Genomic DNA, 20,145 nt, shown 5'->3' on the forward strand with positions numbered 1-20,145 from the left:
CCAGTGACCTTTTCTTTACCAAAATACCCTACGAGCATTCCAGCTGAAGTGGATCTCAGATACAAGGGATCCACATTCCTCTCATTGAAAGAGGACATGGCCCCCTACAGGCCAGAGATGGAGCATGCTCAGTAAAGAAAATGGAAGGGAAGGGCCTGTGCTCCTATCCACCATGTTGTAACCAGACTGTTTACTGACACAATGAGCCAGACGGAGAATTTTATTTTCACTGGGTAAGGGGGATTGGATTGGGATTTGGGCAGACTTGTGATAGAAATGCAACATTAATCTGCACCGATCCAACACTTAAATAATGAACAAGACTGGAAACTATACTATCATACATATTACACATACATAATAACAAATTTGCAGCATCTCTTTAGCTAATAGCTCTTTAACGTCTTCTTCACAAATAAATATACAGAGGACTAAAGCAGCTTACCGTTCTCAAAAGCTGCGTGGGATATAGTTTTTACACTAATGATATATATTTCAGTGTGTAAGGCAAGAGCAAACACAGCATTTCTTTCACATAACTTCACACCTATGGATCGGTTTTTCCATTCCACATAATCTGCTTCTCCGGTATCCACTAAGAATTAACCAAAAGGCCGGCAGCATTTTTAAGAGTCGACTCTAATGATCAATGCTTTGGACTAGAAGGCCACGGTGGTGTTTGTGTCATATCAGAGATCAAAGTGCACCAAAACCGCAAAACCCTGGTGAGTGATGTGCAATGGCTCATATACAAGTGCATCTGTGCCTGCAGAAGCTACACACATCTCATGCTAAGACATCTTGAGGCCACGTGAAAAATTAGATGATTCACACATTCATTGCAGTTTAATATTGAATCGTACCGTACATTAGCAGTAGCTGTGACTCATGCATGAATGACAGTCAATGAAGAAACCGAAACGTAAGCCAAAGAACAGTGCAATCCACAGAAACAAGCCCTTTATAAAAAAAAGGAAGGATTTTATTACAAAATGACACCAAAATATGTTTAACTCCATATAAATTGGCATGATTTTATTCAGTTCTGATTAAACAAAATGCCAAGCAAACAGAAAGTATATAAAAAAGAGCCACATGCTTTAAGCTGATGCAGTTCTTGCAGCTGCAAAGACAAACCACCAAACTGATCCTTGTTAAATAATTTCTTTAACTCAATGGCTTCAAAATGCTTTAGATGACAGTTCCTCGACAACGTACAAAAATGAAAATGACACTTTCTTCTTTTTTGTATCTGTGATCAAGTCTCCTTTCATTGGCAGTCTAGGATCCCTCAACAGGCCTAGGCCTGCAAACTTGTTTGTTTTCTTCCTGAACACTATGACAATGTTTGAAGTCGCATATTAACGTATGCATTCTGTATCCGTGCCGTGGTATACCTAAATGAGTCATGACCCACTGCAGTATACAGCAAAGTCGACTATGATGAATGCAGTATCCCACAATGCAATGCGAATAACCTTAACTTAAGTTTTAAGGTTTACAAGATGTTCAGTGTAAGGCCTCTAGGATTCCTCTTAATCGACCATCGAATATAAATGAAAGAAAGGTCCAGAAATAACAGTAGAGAAACTTATACAAATACACCAATACGTGTATCCAGTATTTATGCGCCAAATCAATGTCAGGTATCGACATACAACCACATCTGCTCACAGACTGTATTAATCCCTGGGATTCATTCTCTGCATGTTACCAAAACATGGCTGCTTTCGACATCCATACTTTATGATTTCAAATGCAACCTTAAGTACAAGCTGCTGTTGAGAACTCAAAACAAATCTGCTCTTGTTTCACCTGAAATCGATGGATCATGGGGCAGCTGTGTCTCAAAGCTTGAGATGAAGCCATATTTCTGTCATTCTCCCATGAACGTCAGCAGAACAAGTGGTCCACAATAGACCTAACATGAATGCAGAGATGAGAAAGGGATGATAAAATACAAGGAATCAAGATGACGAGTCTCGAATGATGCACACTCAAAACCGCAAGATGAAGAACCAAAGGTGTGCCGCCATCTGTATCATACCTGCTTTCAAACGTTGGCCTCCGATGGAGAAAGAGCTTCGAGCCGACTGCTCCTTTCTCTTCTCCTCCCGCATGCAAGCATTCAACCGGCTTGTTGATCATGTGACCCACAGGCTCCCTCTGTTGGTCGAGCTTCCTAAACCTTACACTGAGCATGCTCAGTCAGTTCAAATTTCATGTTTTTTCTCCCTCGAGCAGCCATTTCATTGCTGTGAAAGTGCAGGTTTGGTGAAGCTCTGGAACAAGGAGCAAGACTGTGTGCTGTCCCTAATCTGTTCTTGTCTCTCAAGAGGTCTTTATCTCCACTTAGTAGGGCACGATTGTCAAACGTGAGGCCCTGAGAAACCAGTGACAGCCTGGATGGGTTTAAAAGATATATGTTGGTGCCAAAAACAGACGAATCAAATCGGTAACAACCTATATATTGCGGTACAACTAGAGCCTGTATGGTTTAAATCTTACACAGCAACTCAATAAAGAAAACTACATGCTCCTATTTAAAATTTTGGTGTTTGGTGGTAAGTTTGGTGTAAACAGCAGATGTAAATGCAGGCGCAGAAAGATTCACGAATGCATACCATCTTTAGGAATCTGTCTGTATCCAATCATGGTAAAACCCATTTCCCATTTAATTAAAGGGGTAAAAATGCTGCACTTCAATAAGATGCATGTAAACCAAATCCCATTCCAAATGCTCCGTAAAATATATCTGAGAAACAACAAGCCTTATATTTCTAAACAAATGGGCTTTAAAGGTACTGTCTGGCATCTGTAACTTATCCTTTAGTCAAAAACAAACTATGACATTGTATTAGTTATCTGATTTAACTCTTGTCGATAAAAATGTAATGTACTCCGTTTAAATAGATTGGAGTATGTTCATTTCTCCCCAATACAATACAGAAATATTTGCATTTTTACATGCACATATCTATATTGACAATGCTAAAGACAAACCAGGAGGCCTTAATGTTTCAACAGCTTTGAAACTAGTATTATTCTTAATGGCAAAACCCTTATATATACTGCTATTCCATACATCTAAATGACATTACAGAATATGGTTGAATGATAAATGCATTGTATCTGTGGACTATGAAGATGATGAAGCGATGAAAATGATCTTGAGTTTATATTTCCTTTGCTCAACGTTGCCACAAGACCTTGTCATTCAACCTTGGCCGGGGGCAGGAAAGTCTCACAATTTGTCATTCTGCCAAAATACTGCAGTATTGACACAGCATGGAGCGACACCAGCTTAAAGGAGTTTGCTCTGTGCCATTTTGTAGTCCTCTCATACCATCAGTATAAATCACACTATTGTGAATCAGACAAACCATTTCCCATAAACCACGTTTACAATACTAGACTCTTCACTGTAGTTTGATACAGTGCAGTTTGTAAACGGGTAAGATATCTTCTGCTATTCTGCTTTCTCAGAATACAATAATGAGGGAGGGAAAGATAGAAACAAAGAGGAAAGCGATGAAAGAGCAACATAGAGAAACAGAATAGAAAGGGGTAAAGAGAGAGGGGGGTTGGAAATGTGTGTGGCTATTCACAGTCCCCAATCCATTCCCTGAATTTTCTTTTAATCACCTCATTTCTAACAAGCCACATAAACACCCACAAATTCAGTGTGATCAACCCAGAAGATTCCAGGCATACAAATGCAGAATGTTGCCAGTATTCGTCCCACTGGAATCTACAAAACAGGAAGAGCGGGAGCAACGTGTGCCGAGTTTCAATAAAAAGGAGCAGTAGTCTGCATTTTCAGTGCATGTCGATGTCCCTGCTAAAAAACAATAGAAACCATCAAAGAAGGTCTACTTGATTTAATTGGAATTATATTGGTTGTAATGGAAACTAAAATGGTCTCTGTTTGAGGATCTAATGGTATGCATTGGGTTCTATTGGTGGGAACATTAAATCGTACTAGAATGTGTCCCAAATATGTATTTGTAATGGTTTTAATTGTAAAAGCTAATGGTTCCTAGTGGTATTTTAAAGGAAACCAATAGAATTGTATTGGTTTCTATTGTTTTTTACAGCAGGAATTACAGAGTTGTCAGCAAAAGGCATCAAACATACTGTGGCCGAAATAATCTGCTCTGCTTGGCAAAGATGCACTTGCAAGTTCTTCTTGTCTGACATTGGACATCACACCAAACAAGAAACCTACTATTAAGTGCATGCCTAAGACTTGAGATGAACTCTGGATTGAGTCTTCTTTGTTTAAGAAACAATCCCCCGGTTGTACAGACAAGGATTAAGGCTAGTCCTAGACTAAAACTCATGTTTTGAGTTGTCTCAACTGAAAATAATAGATCTTAAATATGCCAGTGCCATCGATTTGTCTTAAGATACACACCAGTAACGTCTTTTTTTTTAGGCAAGTTTATAAAAGATGCTTAAACATCTTAATTTAACTAAGGCCTAGCACTGCCTTGTCTGTGAAACCAGGCCAATATGTATTAGAGACGTACAGTTTTTTCTAGTGGTTGACACATTGATAAACTAAAAAGGCACGGTGGAAAGAGTTCTTATTTTCTAAAAAAAAAAAAAAACGTGCAAGAGAAAGCCTGTCAAAGTTCGATTACGTTTCTAAAGGTACAGCGACAACCAACTTTCTCAAAATGTCCTGAAAAACACCCCAGCCTGGCAGAATCAAGGTGACCACAGGATCAGATCTGTCAAAGTTGAGGGTGTCATTTCCTCCAGGCTTTCATCTTCAAGGCTTCTCAGACCCTGGAATGTGATCTGGCAATCAGCTTAATCAGTTGACCAATTAGACAACAGATGATTCAGATCACCTCCAACACACCAGATCCAAATCCAAAGACTCTTTTCCAAGGTGCAAAACAAACTCAATTTCTTATAAAATGCCTACGAGCAGTCCAAAGGGACCGGCCAGGCATCTGGCAATGCTTGACCACAAAAGCAAAAATTGAGTTATAATCCTGCTTTAATCAGAGGATAAACATGGCTGTACCTGTTTTAAACAGTGGTCTCCATTCATGGGGAGGAGGAAACAAATTTACACTCTCCAACGTCTAGCAATCTTCCCACTCATGCACGTCCTTGCGCACGCACAGGTCACATGATCAGCTCTCAGGTCTGACATGGCCCAGACTGAGCATGCTCAGATGGTGCTCTGCTGTTCCTCACGAAGAAGGAAGAGCAGAAAAAAAACAACGCTGCAGCCATTTCATGGTACGAGGTCTAGCTTGAATCAATGAGTTCTTTGGTCTACAATTCTGTTGCATAATCTATTACGTAATGATTTCAAGCTTTCTGGTTAAAATGAGAGACAATACAAAGTGTTTTCATGACAATGTTTTAAAATGTCAAAGGTTTGCATTTGTCCACACACATTAAATATTAAGCTTTGTACTATTTTATTGGCTACATAAGACAGCTGGCTTTGTTGATTTAAAAAGCTCCTTTAAATTTAAATCTTTCCCCAAAATTAGCTGAATTATCTGTCCTGTTTATTGCATAGACTACATTATAAAATAATAGAAAAGTAAAAAAAAAAACGCCACAAATAGTGTGATTGCCGACCATTAGAAAAGTGAGTTGAAAATAACTATGAACTATTACTTGAACCATCAGTGACTGTCAGACTTAGACTATAACTAAACACATTTGTTTCTCAAAATCACTTCTAGTACAGACAGGATTGGGCCGTACATACTGGTTCATAAACTGCCCCAAAAAATTGTGAACTGTTCTTTATTTTCGACTAGAGCTTATATTGTTTTACCAAGATGGGGGTAGTCACTCACATAATTGCATTACATTTTCTAAGAAACTGTAGCTAACGCTGAGAAAAGCATTCATACCAGTTCTTATTCTGCAGGTGGCAAACCTGAGACACACATTCATTCATTATAAGATAGCATTGCTTTATTTTCAGAGCTATTCTTAATAATTGGTAAGTTTAACAAATGCAGTCTACACACATTTTCTTTAGATTGTTTTTTTCTGCTGTTATTTGAATGGGTACCTCGCTGGCCATCTATTATTGTTACACTCGTTTAAAATGTACCCACCACAATGTTCTTGGGTTTTTGGCCAAAATAATCTACCAGTGCTGAACATATATATGGCTCACAATAAACACAGTCCATTCAGGCCAAAGGGTACAAAATCTGAACTGACCCCAAGATATTAAAGAGCACCTATTGTCCAATTCACATTTTTTTATTTCATTTGGGGTGTAAGTGTGTATTAGTACATGTTAACTATATACAAAAGGTACACACCCCAAAGTAAACAATGACGTGAGTTATCATCTCCAACATAAATATCTTTTCTTGGACTACAACAAACACACTTTGGATTTCAGCCATTAACTTAACTCCTGTTAGCAACCAAATCTTTCAAACATGGTAAGGAGCGTCACATTTCCGGCTGATGTCAGAGGTATTCAGGCCAATCACAACATACAGATTAGCTGGCCAATCAGCTTTTTAAATGCTTTTCGTGCATTTCAGGAAGAGAGTGAAATCTGGAGCTACAAAAATTTACAATATATGAAAAATAATGTTTTTTCAACGCGCAAACACATTGTATTATAACAAATACACAAAATAACGTTGTTTTGAAATAGGTGCTCTTTAATATGGCTAGTAAATTAGCCAATTAACAGGGCAGGTGTCATGTGGTAGGCATTTGCGGATCATACCCTAATAAAGTTAAATAAAAAGGAAAAAAGTGAAAGTGATTTTGAAATGGTTGTCAAGTATGGAACGCATAGGCCTACTCAAAATGTGACCTCTGCATTTGACCCATCCCAGTGAGTAGTGAGTAGTACACACACACACACACACACACACACACACACACACACACACACACACACACACACACAGAGCAGTGGGCAGCTGTCCCTACAGCACCCAGGGAGCAATTGGGGTTAAGGTGCCTTCCACAAGGGCACCTCAGTCACAACTTGCCGACTTGAACCGGTAACTCTCATGTTACAAGTGCGACTCTCTAACCACGAGGCTAAAGGGCGATTTATAGTCGTGCGTAGGTCCTACGGCGTAGCAGCTACGACGTAGGTTCCGCGTCGGTTTTCATTTATACTTGTGCGTCGCCGTCCGCGTCGACGTGCAAACACACGCGAAACCGCTGGTTGGCAGTAATCACGCGTGTAACCACAGTAGCAGCAGAAGTCGTCAGAGAAGAAGAAGCTAAGCAAGTTAACCCACAAACGAAGAAGAAATAGCAACTTGTTGTGTATAATTTGAGAAGACCAGCAATGATGGAAGTAAATAAACAGCGACTTATGTTGCAGTTTGAGTTAAATCACTCCTCAACTTGGCTCATCTTTGTTTTCACCGTCTCAACCGGAAATACCTATGACGCAGTTTTTTTACCTGACGGGAGGGGTTCTGGTGGACCAATCACAGAGCTTGCGGTCCGCGTAGAGCCGACGCGCTGTTAGGAATTTTGTGAGGTGCGCGTCAGGCTACGCAGAGCTACGCACAGGCTACGGATAGCCTACGCCGTAGCTACGGCGTAGCACCTACGCACGACTATAAATCGCCCTTAAGGCTACAAAAGCACAGATATATTAAAACCCTAAAAACAGTCTTTAGGTGCTACCTCATAACATCTCGGGGTAACATGATTAATCTTTGCGAGCCATTATACAGGCTGAACTGCGGCTGATACAAGTTATCCATCATGTCTCGAATGCATGCACTGCCAGGCCATTGACAAACAACAAACGATGTCAGATAGATAAATTATTACAGACAGTAATTCGTATGAGGAAATGTGACGCAGATCTTTTTGATGTCTAGTGTCAACAGCTAAATTATAATATTTTTTTGCACTGATGATGAATATATTAAAAACACCAGTATCAAATTTTTCATTATATTTAGGCACTTGGCAGACACTTTAATCCAAAGCATCTTATAATACATCGAAAGTACCGTTTAATCATGTGTGCAATCTGCGCATTATCTGGGAATTGATCATGGCCCTGCAGCAACAAACTCTGCCAGACAACTCTATTTTAGGTATATTAATATTTTGCTACAAATTTTCCTTTTAAAAGGTTTTCATACAATATCTCCATTAGCCTGGCTCAGCCACTGAGGTGTGAATGTACATTTCCTAAACCAGTTTTCTAAATAGGATAGAAGGAGCTGAACAACGGTGTCAGGCAAATGAGAGAATCAATTTCCTAAACATTCATGGTTAAATGTTTGTAGCATGCACTGCCTTATGAGAAGATAAAAACATTTGCTTTCCCTGCAACCTGTATTAAGGATTCATTTTAAGATGAAGCTGAATCTGAATCCACTTTTTTTAACTGCACTTTGTGTAACATTGCTGTTTGAGCATAAATATTTGCAAAGTTACAAAGTTTAATGCAACGGGATATATTTGCTTTAACAGAAATCGCTCCTAAAAACTACAACCAACAGCTGAATTGCCTACAACTAGGCCTCTTCCTGGGTTAGTGACATCACAAACTCCAAAAATTACATTAACCCTGCCCCCTGGGCTTTTCAAAACAGCAAATCACAACACACTGGGACAGCTAACCTATCTAATCATATGGAGTATACCACCACTACTGTTTTACAAGTCCCGTTCTTTCTGTGTTTTTAAAGCTTTGATTGTGTTTACAGTACGCAATATAACATGTGTTTGCGTTTCATGCAGTGTTTCCCATACGTTGATTTACTCGTGGCGCACCGCCACAGAATCAGCGCTGGCCGCCACAAATAGATTTTTCATGATCCCCATTTACATTTATATTTTACTGTTTAAAAACGTCTTAATTCATTGTTGCAAGCCACCCAGCGCGCCCCCTCCCTTTCTATGTTGCATGCAGCGCGCGCCCCTCTCTCTCTCTCTCTCTCTCACACACACTCTCACATGAGCGTGAAAAGGTGGCGGTGTTTCAATGTCCGTTCCTCCGTATACTTTCTTTTTCGCGTAAACGTCAACAGTCACAGATTTTACTGACAGAGAAGACGGCGATGACTTGACGAAAGGTTAGCATTAGTGTTTCCCACACACACCCGTTCTCTCCCTCTCTATAATGCGATATGCCTGCGCACGTGTTTTGTATTAACTTTGTGTAACAGTTACTGTGTATTCTCTCATATTTCTAAATTTTCACCCAATTGTCTGCGCCATACGCGACAATAAAACTCGCATTTAAATAAAAAGGGGCTCATAACAAGACATTGATGAGAAGAGCAACAGCAGTAAGACTTCAATGTAAATGTATGGTGATTTATTATACACGTACGTTTCGTAATTTCCTGTTATTTTGCCGGTTTCTTTCAAATATAAAAGCGCTTAAGCATTTACTTTTAAACAAGGCAGTGGCAAGTCAGTTCCTGAATAACACGACACAAACTTTAAAAAGTCAAATTCACTTCTCAGAGGCACAGAACTGTTCCTGAAACTGACATTCTCCCCAAACTGAAATTAAACACAGTGTTTCGAGTTTTTCTCTTCTGTGTCATGTTGATATCAAGAACCAACGTGCACATGACGACGAGAGAGGTGACCTGCTGCGCAATCGAGTTACCCCTCCCACGTCTGAATGTTTAACTGAGATTTCTAATCCCGTCCGAATTGATCATCATTACAGACTGCTCATTTTATGTCTGACAACAGAACTGATAATATGTAAATAATAGCAATCAGTTGCTTTAAAATGCAATATAACGTGACAGATCAGAGAGTAGAAGTGAAACATATTTCAGGTGCCAACACTCGATCAAACCGGATCAAACGCAAACACGTGATGACGTCACATATATGCTAATTAGAGTGTGACGTCATCACCGCCACAAGTCTCTCAAAATCCTGTGGGAAACACTGTCATGTGTAAAAAAACGCAGCATTTTTCACACAATTTACTTACCGCTGTTTTCACTGTCCTAAAAACGGTGCAACATTACACACTAACTAGGGTTTAAAAATGGGATCAGGAGGAACGTGACCTTTAACTCTTTTCCCCACCAGCGTTTTTAAAAAAGTTGCCAGCCAGCGCCAGCGTTTTTCATGATTTTCACAAAAGTTTAATGCCTTCCAGAAAATGTGTTCTTTAAATATATAAACATACAATATACCAAATGAAAGAACAGACCCTCTGCTTTCACACAAAAAAACTTTTCATCCTACCTTCAGCAGTTCTCTTGTAATTAGCTTTTACATACAGGTATGGGTAGGTTTCTGCAAAAACACCACATTTTGAGCAAAAAGCAGAGATAATTCTATTTTTGTAACGGACTTTTCATAGAGATCCCATTAAGAGCGATCTTTAAAACAGACACGGACATGCAGCCGTTTGCCATAGTGCAATACTTCCGTGTTTAAAAAGTTGCGGAAAGCTGGAAAACCTGGTGGATAATAGCGGTATTGCGGAAAGCCGGAAATACTCGTCATTGGCAGGGATGCGTTTTCTCTTGATTGACGAGATATCTCGTCAATGGCAGCGAAAGAGTTAAAAGATCAATGTCCTTGTCCCATAATGCTGGGACAAGTGTTAAAGAGCACCCATTTTGTTGTTAAAAAAAAACGTTATTTTGTGTATTTGGTATAATACAATGTGTTCGCGTTACTAGGGCTGAACAGTACATCGAATTTTCATCGTCATCGCTATATGAACTCACGCGATGAACACATCGCAACAGACATCCTTGAAGCGATGAATGAAGGGAAAACGGTTATCGCATGTAAAAACCGTTTAACCCATCACGTTTAGTCCTGAAGCCTGCGTCCCAAACCGCATACTTCCATACTATATAGTAGGCAAAAAGCACTACTTCTCGTACTCTTTTCATACTATATAGTATGGAAGTAGGCAGTTTGGGGCGCATGGATGGTTTGCGCGTTCATGCTATTAGGCCAATCAGGGGAACCCCCAAGTCAGCTACGCTCAGATTGATTTGTGAGGTGTCAGTTGCAACGCTGTGCCTGTTAGCAAAAACGATGGCGGAGAAAGGAGAGAAGAGTGAGGAAAATGTGTTGTCAGACAAAGACCTTGTGGTGAAAAGGAACAGCACTTCAGCTATATCATGGAATTATTTTGGATTTAGGAGAGATGACGCCGCAAACACAGGTACTGTGGAAGTGGTGATCCACATATTACGTCTATTGCGCGCTCAAGCTCATTATTTTAAATGTAGGCGCGCAGTATGTGCGCTCTGGAAGCGCTGCGGTCGCGACTCGCACGCGTTGCGACGCGCTCGTTATTCCAGGCTTTTAAAAAACATTTAAACTTTTCAGAATGACACAAGCGCAGCGTGCATATCATGTGACAATAACCTACGTGTCTAGTGTTTCTGTTGTGAATGGCCCCTAAAACATGAAAAAATATTAAATATTTACTGCAACTCATATCGTCATCGCAACATTAAACAATGTCACCGCACACCGCAACTTTTCCTCACATCGTGCAGCCCTACCACATACCGTAATTTTTTTGCTCCAGATACTATTATGTACATACTCTTTAAATATGAAAACATAGACTACTTACAGGCAGTATTTTAGTAGCGGGCGGAATTATGATAATGACCGTCATGTCCACGTCAACAGTAAACTGTTGCCTACAATCTGTGTGTTTGTTGTAGTCCAAGAAAAGAGATTTACATTGGAAACGATAACTCGCGTCATTGGATTTGTAACTTTTGCATATCGTTATCGTTATCATGTACTAATACAAACTTACACACCAAACTAAATATTAAATTGTGCATCGGATAATAGTTGCTCTTTAAAACTCTTTTCGTGAAGTTGTAAAGAAAGCAGATATTTTTTGTAGTAGAAACGTTTAAAGAGCAGTGTGGCCAATAATCACATTTCATGTGTAGTGCTGGGTATCGATTCAGATTGTCCAGATCGATTCAATTTCGATTCACAAGCTGTCAAATCGATTCGATTTCGATTCTCGATTCAATTTTCGATTCCAGTTCTCTGGGCAGTTTTTATACTCGATTCTCGATTCAACTCAATAAATATAGATTAAATACAAATACTATACTAATAAAAAGAACAGTGAACAGCAGGTTTCAAGTGGGTAATAAATTATTAAAATCGATGAAGCACCTGAAACCGCCATTTTAAGCACTGAATTAATGAATGACAGGCTTGCCTCTCACTCCTTGGTAACCTCGCGCAAAGCAAAAAATAGGGTGACATCTAGTGAAGAAGACTAGTAATTCGATAAAAAGTTAATCTTTCGTTCAATGTTTGCAGAAATAAATATGAAAGAAAAAAATTGATTCTGCTCTTTGAGAATCGATTCTGAATCGACCACATTTAAAAAAAAAACGATTCATTAAGCCCTATTCATGTGACAATACTATATGGTCGATGCTAATTAGAACGAATGCAATAAAATACTGCCTTCACATTTATTTCTAGTACAATGGTTTCTTGACATCCTAATGGTGATACAAAAGTGTATTTAAAAACAGAAAGAATGCCAATAGCCAAGTGTAAAAAGTAAATCATACAGTTAAATATTACTGATAGTTAACAAAGCCAATGACAAGATAAGTAATAATACCATGGGCTTCAATAGCTTTATACTTTGGCTGTTAGAGTCTAATTCACTGAACACATTAATTTTCACAAACAGCATTATTTTGCAGTATAGCATTTAAATAATGTCATTCATCATTATACAATTAAAACAGTGCAGTGGCTAGGTTGTAAACAAGCAAAAAGATAAACCATGTAAACAACGACTTATAAAAAACAGCAAGCATTAGTCACTCACATGGTGTTTGGGTAACAACGTACATTTTAACAATGAGGATTTACTTTGAATTCCCATAAAATCGTGTTTAGTACCATGACTTCATGGTAGACATGTAGAAGACATGCACTTACTAGATCAGTTACACAACAATGCCTAAAATATTTAAGCCTAGATGGACAGAGTTATTTACCAAAGAACAATATTTCTGTGGGAAAAGCTTAAAAACAATAATATATGGACAAGCATATCAATTTAAGATTTTCCTAAATATTTTATGTATTTCTAAATATGTCTGAATATGTGGCACATTAAGTCGTATGTCTATTTGTGTGATGTGTTTCATCTGCCTAAGAGAGCATTTTCCTTAATATGGGATAAATTATGAAGCAGCATTGCATTCACACCCCCATACTCTCATTCACAATAATGTACTTTTCCCTCATACAGTACCTGCCTGAGGCAGCCACTATCAACTGTTCAAGTGAAACAATCACAGAGCTCCCCCTGTCGGTCAATAAGTGCTGGTTCCCTCCATCTTAACCATAGCTCTGTTTGATGTCTTTATATCGTTTAATTATTTAGTAAGCCTCATAACACAACTTGTTGACAAACCGTTATTGGGAGCACATGCACTACTATACATGTACTGCATCCAAGTATCATCTGTTGAACTTAAGCGAGTCATGCAAAACTGAAAATGTCGGAAAACCAACATCATTATTTACCGGATGGCATAACACGTTGGCAACGAAACACGCACACAAATACAAACTGGAGCTAAAGTCCTTTTGCAAATTGCACATATAACTTCACTTTCACCATGAAACACATGACAACAACTGCTTTAGCAGCCACTAGCTGGTAGCTGTAGCTTCCTGCATAAAACACACTGCAAACTGCTTATGTTATTAAAATATGTACAAATAAAACGCAGCTGTATGTATGCATGTCTGAGAGAAGCTCACAATGGCCCACAAACACACAACAACGTGCATTGCTGCTGTATTTACAATAACTACACACAGCAGCATCTGAAGCCGGATAGTATTGTGGCCCGGAAACCAGCATAACGACAATTAGCCCGTGTACTGAAGCACAAGAGAACTTTATTCATGTTCCGGGGTGACAGCGGTCGACACTGCAGGGGGAGGCCGCCCCATTTTATGCCTTCACAAAGCCTCACGCGCACCCGCTCGCACAAAGCACCGAGTTTTCACACCGAAATGGACCGCCGGGCGGGCTCTTTGAAAAACCCGGGACGAAACGACACCGGGGACGGCTGTTTAAAGCTTCGTCCCGCTGTTCTAGACGAACCGGACCTTCTGTCAGTTAACCGTAAAATCAAACTAAACAAAATGAGCAATATAGTCGAGAAACGAACTTACAATGTGGCATCATAGCTCTGCTCTTACCTCAGTTTTCATAGAAGCCATGGCTCCTCAGCCCGAACTCCGCCCCTTTCGGTTACGTCACGGATTCACTTTCTTTCAGGCGCTTTATTTCTCATTATTGATATAGGGACACGAGTGCACTTGTTATATTTAGACCCTCCTAATTGTATCAATGTTTTTTAAAAGTAATTATGATAATATGCAAAGGTTTTATTTAATTAAAAAACAGTGGAAATTGATATGCACTTTTAAATCAAAATCAAACTACTTTTAGTGTAACACCATTAAATATTGGGGTTTGATAGACCTATGCATTTTGTGTGTATTATAACATCAAAATCAAATAACTCTTATTAAAACATCACCATCAAATATTGGTAATTGATATGCATTTTGGTGTTTTATCAAATCATATTTAATGTAACATCATCAATTAGTGGGAATGTATACAGTATGCACTCTTGGTACTTTTGCAAGTCAGATCTATTGTCACATCACACAAGCACAAATGCATGATCTTTAGCATACATGTTTATTTTATGAATTAAAATACCGACAATTGATATGCATCCGCATGATCCATGAATAATTTTTACCACCCATCAACGGACTCCCTGCATGATCTCTCACCTCCATGACTTCCCTTTCTGGAGCCTTCACATTGTGTGCTCCACGCTGACTATATGCTGATGGCCGTGTCCTTGCATGGCTTTGTGATAATGATGGATTGGGGCTCAGTTTCTATGGCAACAAGAAAGAGGCAGCAGGCAGTGCTGGAGGTATAGCCGGTCGCCTTGATCTTTTCCCCCTGCATTTCCCTCCGTTGCCATCCATCAAACTGTGTCCATTAGAATCATATTCGAAACGAAAATACGTTTGGTTGCTAATCTTAAGTAATATATTATGAACTACATTTTGTGCACCAAATGTTTTAATAATAATAATGTTTAAATGGGGAAAACAACTTGCTGTTCTTCATTACAGATTAATTGGATTGTGAAAAGTGGGTGTTTCAATATGGATCTACCCTTAAAGGAAAACACCACCGTTTTTCAATATTTTACTATGTTCTTACCTCAACTTACATAAATGAATACATACCTGTCTTTTTTCAATGCATGCATTTTAATCTTCGTACAGTGCTTCGTGAATGTATTAGCATTTAGCCTAGCCCCATTCATTCCTATGGCTCCAAACAAAAGTTTTATTTTGTGCCACCATAATTTCTCGTGAAACTACTCATGTAACAGTCTTTAAATAGGGAAAACATGGAAGTGTTTAGTAGCTTCTAAATTCATCCCTGTTTGGAGCCATAGGAATTAATGGGGCTAGGCTAAATGCTAACACATTCACAAGGCGCTGTACAAAGATTAAAAGTGCATGCATTGAAAAAAGATAGGCATGTATTAATTACTCTTGATGTATTTCAATGGTTATCATCTGCTGTTGATGTTTGTTGATCTAATATACTGTTTTGGATAGTGCTGTCCGGCATTAAACTGCTACATTAACTACTGGCAAAATTTCAGAAAGGCCGCACTGCCTTAAAGAGTAAGCAAAAACAATTGCTATAAACTGATGACTCACTAAACCAATGGCAGAGATTACATTTGAACTTAAAATAATGGGCACCGTCAAACTAAATGAAATCTTCAAATAAGAAACAATAATAAAAATTACTTGTTTATGAATAATAAAAATGACAAATTTTAAACATCTTGGGAATAACTTGAGAATTTATGGGATTTTATTACTTTGCTGTACAAGTTTGATTCTGTCGAATAGGTTTATACATACAGTGTTTAACATTGATCCACAATCGTGCTACTTTATAAACCCGCTGAAAATTAATGGGAAGGAAAGTACCACACAATGACAAAATAACTTGATAAAGCTGTTAAACCTTTGGTGAACAGGAAAATATAAAACGTATGTAAATTAAGCATGAAAAACACTTCCCCATACGCAAAGATGCTAAAAAAAACTAACATCTACCATCTCTCAGGACTCTTTCAGATGCATTAACATTCATTAAGCCCACAAAAAGAGGCTCAAGAGAGACATGCGAGGAGAACAGTAAAAGTTGCAGTATTATCTCGAAAAGTAATTTCATTTTTTTTTTGTTCGCTACAATTACTATGGGACCAGTGATGTCACATTTAAGGCAGTAGTTGTAATGTTAATGTAAATATAGTACACTGGGATGATAAACGATTTTAACAGTTTGTCTTTAACCATCTTTGCAACCACTGAGATTACAACACAGTGCTTCTTACACAGTGAAAAGGCGCTGTCAGACGTCACAGTGGCCGACCGTCTGTATTAAAATCACTAAATTTACGATTCCTTAATGTTTGATTTCATACAAATATAAACGATTCCTCTCGATCAGCACTGTGATTGGTACATAGTGGTAAAACATTTCCACTCGAAAACACGATGGAGTAAAATAAGACTGAAAACTTCATTATTCAGCTTGATAGAAACATTTAGATCTTTCTTTGACGTAATCAAGTAACTACAACACTTATAATCTTACTGAAATATGCATTTGGTAAAAATACAGGTGGGGGGGCATACATTCACACACATACACAATGATGAGGTCTATAAAAGTGCCTTTTTGTGCTTCCAAATTCTTCACAACAGATCGAGATAAAAATGGTTTGCCATATTAAACGACCGTACACAACAATCCTTGCACAGCTTAAGGCCTCGCTGGAAATCCATCATTAAACTCAATTTCCTGTGGGCAAATGAGAAATATCAAAGCAAATGACCAAACAACTCATACATAAAAAAAAGGGGTTCACTTTAGAAATGTCAATGTTGCATGGCATCTCATTACCACAACACAATCTGAACAGTTCACAGTCTGAATGTCTTTGCCCATTAGCCGGTACAAATCCAGGGGAAAATGTTTAAGCAGATGAAAGAAGATATAAGATAAGAAAAACACTTTCCTATTTCAGAACATCTCTTGATATCTGGTCAAACACAATTTTTTCCCCTAAAAATCATATGCAATACATTGTTCCCTTAAGCATTCAAGGGACAGTGGTTACCATCTTGCCAAATGTAAATTATTGATCATGATCAATAAATAAAACTTGTTCTTTCCAGAACAACAGTCTCTGTATCCCAGTTTTACAGGATTCACGGATTGTGGGTGGATTGTTCACATCCTTTCAGTCATACAGATGCATGAGTTTCGAGTTGGTGGTTAATTCAGATCTTGCGGAGCCTTTTTTTTTTTTGATGAGCCGCACGTAAGGCCAGTCTTGGTTGAATGAGTATTCTCTGTGTGACTCACAAGTTTTACAAATGCTGGTATTGCTCTCGTAAAACCTTAAGAGCATTTTATCCCCTAGTGGTTGCTCAGGAGTGCTACATCTTCTTAGGCACTGAATAAACCTTCTCCTTGGTTTTTATCCAGGATTTCACCTCTGTTAAAATGACAGTATGAGGGACAAAACAAAAAGATACGATTGGATAAAGCAATTATTTCTCCGAAGTAAGTAAAGATATTTGGTCCATGAAGGAGAATGGCCAGGAAATGTCTGTGCTGTCCAGCAGGGGGCAGTATGAAATTGCATGGTTGACGACCCAACTGTCTATGACGTCATGCTATTGTTAAAGCTAGAGTTGTTGCTACTGCAGCTTTCCTCGTACGTGGGTGGTGGTTCTGAAAACAAAAAGGAAACGTGTAAAAACCCAAACAAATTTAGCGCATTAGGCAAATTTTTATTACACTAAAAATCACTCACCATGTGGATACTCCCAGGTGCTGTATTCAGGGGGTAAAATCAGTGGACAAGAAGTAGGAACCGGTGCTGTGTTACTGTCTGTAAAGAAAGGTATGGTGGCCCCCGTGGACACGCAAAACACCGGCGCAGATCCGTCTGAAGACTGGGCTTGCTGTTGGCTCTGTGCCAGGGCTGGACCAGATGCGCTGAGAAAAGGCACACCGGACGGATCCTGCTGGGAGTGACTTTTGGTGGGGATCGCCTCGCTGGCTACTCCTCCGGCCCCAAGCTCACCCCCCAGGTCGTCCTCCACAGGTGGCGCGCTGGGGATCACAGCTCCGGGGCCGATGCCTGGATGGGCAGGCATGGGAGCGGCGATGGGGTGTAGGGGAGGAATACAAGGAGTCAAGTTTACTGCGATGTTCCCGATGTAGATGGGTAATGTGACCACAGCTTCAGGTGATTTTAGTGAAACCTGCAAGAGGGGAGACAAGTGATGAAAATATACTCTCTTTAAAAGAATCAAAAACGCTTTATTGGTAAAAAGTTGCCAAAGCACAGAAATATAAAAATTATAGAAGAAAAAAGTAAGTGAAATTCTCCATTTAAAGGGACACTCCACTTTTTTTGAAAATATGTTACATGGCTGCAGCAGGCGTAGTGATATTATGCACCGCCCGAAAATAGTCCCCTGCTTTTGAAAGTAACCAAGGGGCCTATTTTCGGGTAGTGCGTAGTATCACTATGCCTGCTGCAGCCATGTTACAACAACAAAGTCCTTGATTATTACGCCAGAATGAAAGTATAGTTCCTAGCCATGTCAGCCTAAAAAAATCGCAAGTTTTAAATGGGAAAAATATAGAAACTCTAGTTATTTTTAGCGTAAAGCTAATGGTCTAATCAGATTCAATGGATTATGCTAAGCTATGCTAAAAGTGGTAGCGCCAGACCCGGAGATCAGCTAAATGGATTATGTAAAAATTAAATGTTTAACTCTAGGGGAGCTGGAAAATGAGCATATTTATAAAAAAAGTGAAGTGTCCATTTAAGCATCCCTGTCCCATACCTGGAGAAAATACTCAATGTCTATGAGGCTGCACCCTGTAAGGCCTGACTGTGGAAGGGGTGGGACGATGATCTGTTCCCTCCATTCTGCATGTTTGCCTGCCTTGACTCCGGCACCCTCCACCTCCGCTATGGGTCGCAGGTCACACACAGGCCGTTTCGTTTTATATATCACCCTCTGCAAAGAGAAAAAAGATGTTTAATAAGCAGTGATCTTACATGACAATTATCTTCCTATTAACATGTACATCTTAAACTACAACAGTGGCAAAAAAGCACCGGGTCTGAATGAAACTAGAGGTCGGCGGGGTCACCTGTATAAGGCTGGCCATCACACAGCCTGTGTCTTTACCAGACTTGTTGTGGATCTCAGCGGAGAGTTTGATGACCTGACCGGGAGTGTATCCTTTGAAATCACTGCACGCTTTTAACATGAGCGTGCCTGTTTTGACCAGAAGGTAGTTAAACTTTTTTGTTGTTACAGCACAGCTGGGTTGCTGGGAAAAGAAGATATTATGAATATGCAAGTCAGGCAAATAATAGATGCATTTTTAAAAACAAGAAGTAATTTGTAAGATTATCAAAAGCTTTCCTAAGAAAACATATAGCACATATACAATGTCATTTTTACATAATTTAAATAATTTATAATTATGTAAATAAAATTGTGAAAGTAATACATAATGTTTGTGGCATAACAAACATGCTTTGATGTTACTTAAAAAATAAGTACTCTCAAAGTTTTTGGTTAATATACTGACAATTATTTTAATATGGGTATATTGTAATCTCCATGAATCCATGCCCAGGACTGTTTTAACATTTCAAAGTTAATAAAAGAAGGTATTTTAACGGCAAATGTATTTATGCATTTAATCAGAAATAGGGGTGGAGTTTCACCTCTATATCTGGCAAGTCATTGAGGTTGAGCACATTGAGAAGGTAGAAGAGACGCTGAGTCTTGTAGTCCTTTGAGAAACGTGGCGTGTCAATAAAAGCCCTAATTTTGTACAAAATTTTTCCAAACGGGCCTTCAAAGGAGGTTGGAACAGATCCTAAAAGAAAGTGAATCAAGCAAGTTATTTTAAAGATGGTCTCGTATACAATGAAATAATAATGTAATTTGTGATCTGCCTGTGAA

General features: G+C 39.0%; 1 protein-coding gene across 1 annotated transcript in view; it reads right to left on the reverse strand.

Moving 5' to 3' along the window:
- Window positions 1-15,922: 15,922 nt before the first annotated feature.
- The window catches only part of arrdc1b (arrestin domain containing 1b), a 38,988-nt gene continuing 34,765 nt past the window's right edge, over window positions 15,923-20,145 (reverse strand). Inside the window, exons 4-8 of the mRNA XM_065244131.2 lie at window positions 19,905-20,059; window positions 19,319-19,501; window positions 19,006-19,182; window positions 17,961-18,414; window positions 15,923-17,878 (exon numbers count right to left, since the gene is read on the reverse strand). Of these exons, the coding sequence (XP_065100203.1) occupies window positions 17,808-17,878; window positions 17,961-18,414; window positions 19,006-19,182; window positions 19,319-19,501; window positions 19,905-20,059 (1,040 nt within the window). The 3' untranslated portion in view covers window positions 15,923-17,807. The remainder of the gene's footprint in view (window positions 17,879-17,960; window positions 18,415-19,005; window positions 19,183-19,318; window positions 19,502-19,904; window positions 20,060-20,145) is intronic.

Source organism: Paramisgurnus dabryanus, chromosome 18, assembly GCF_030506205.2.
Source record: "Paramisgurnus dabryanus chromosome 18, PD_genome_1.1, whole genome shotgun sequence".
NCBI lineage: Eukaryota > Metazoa > Chordata > Actinopteri > Cypriniformes > Cobitidae > Paramisgurnus > Paramisgurnus dabryanus.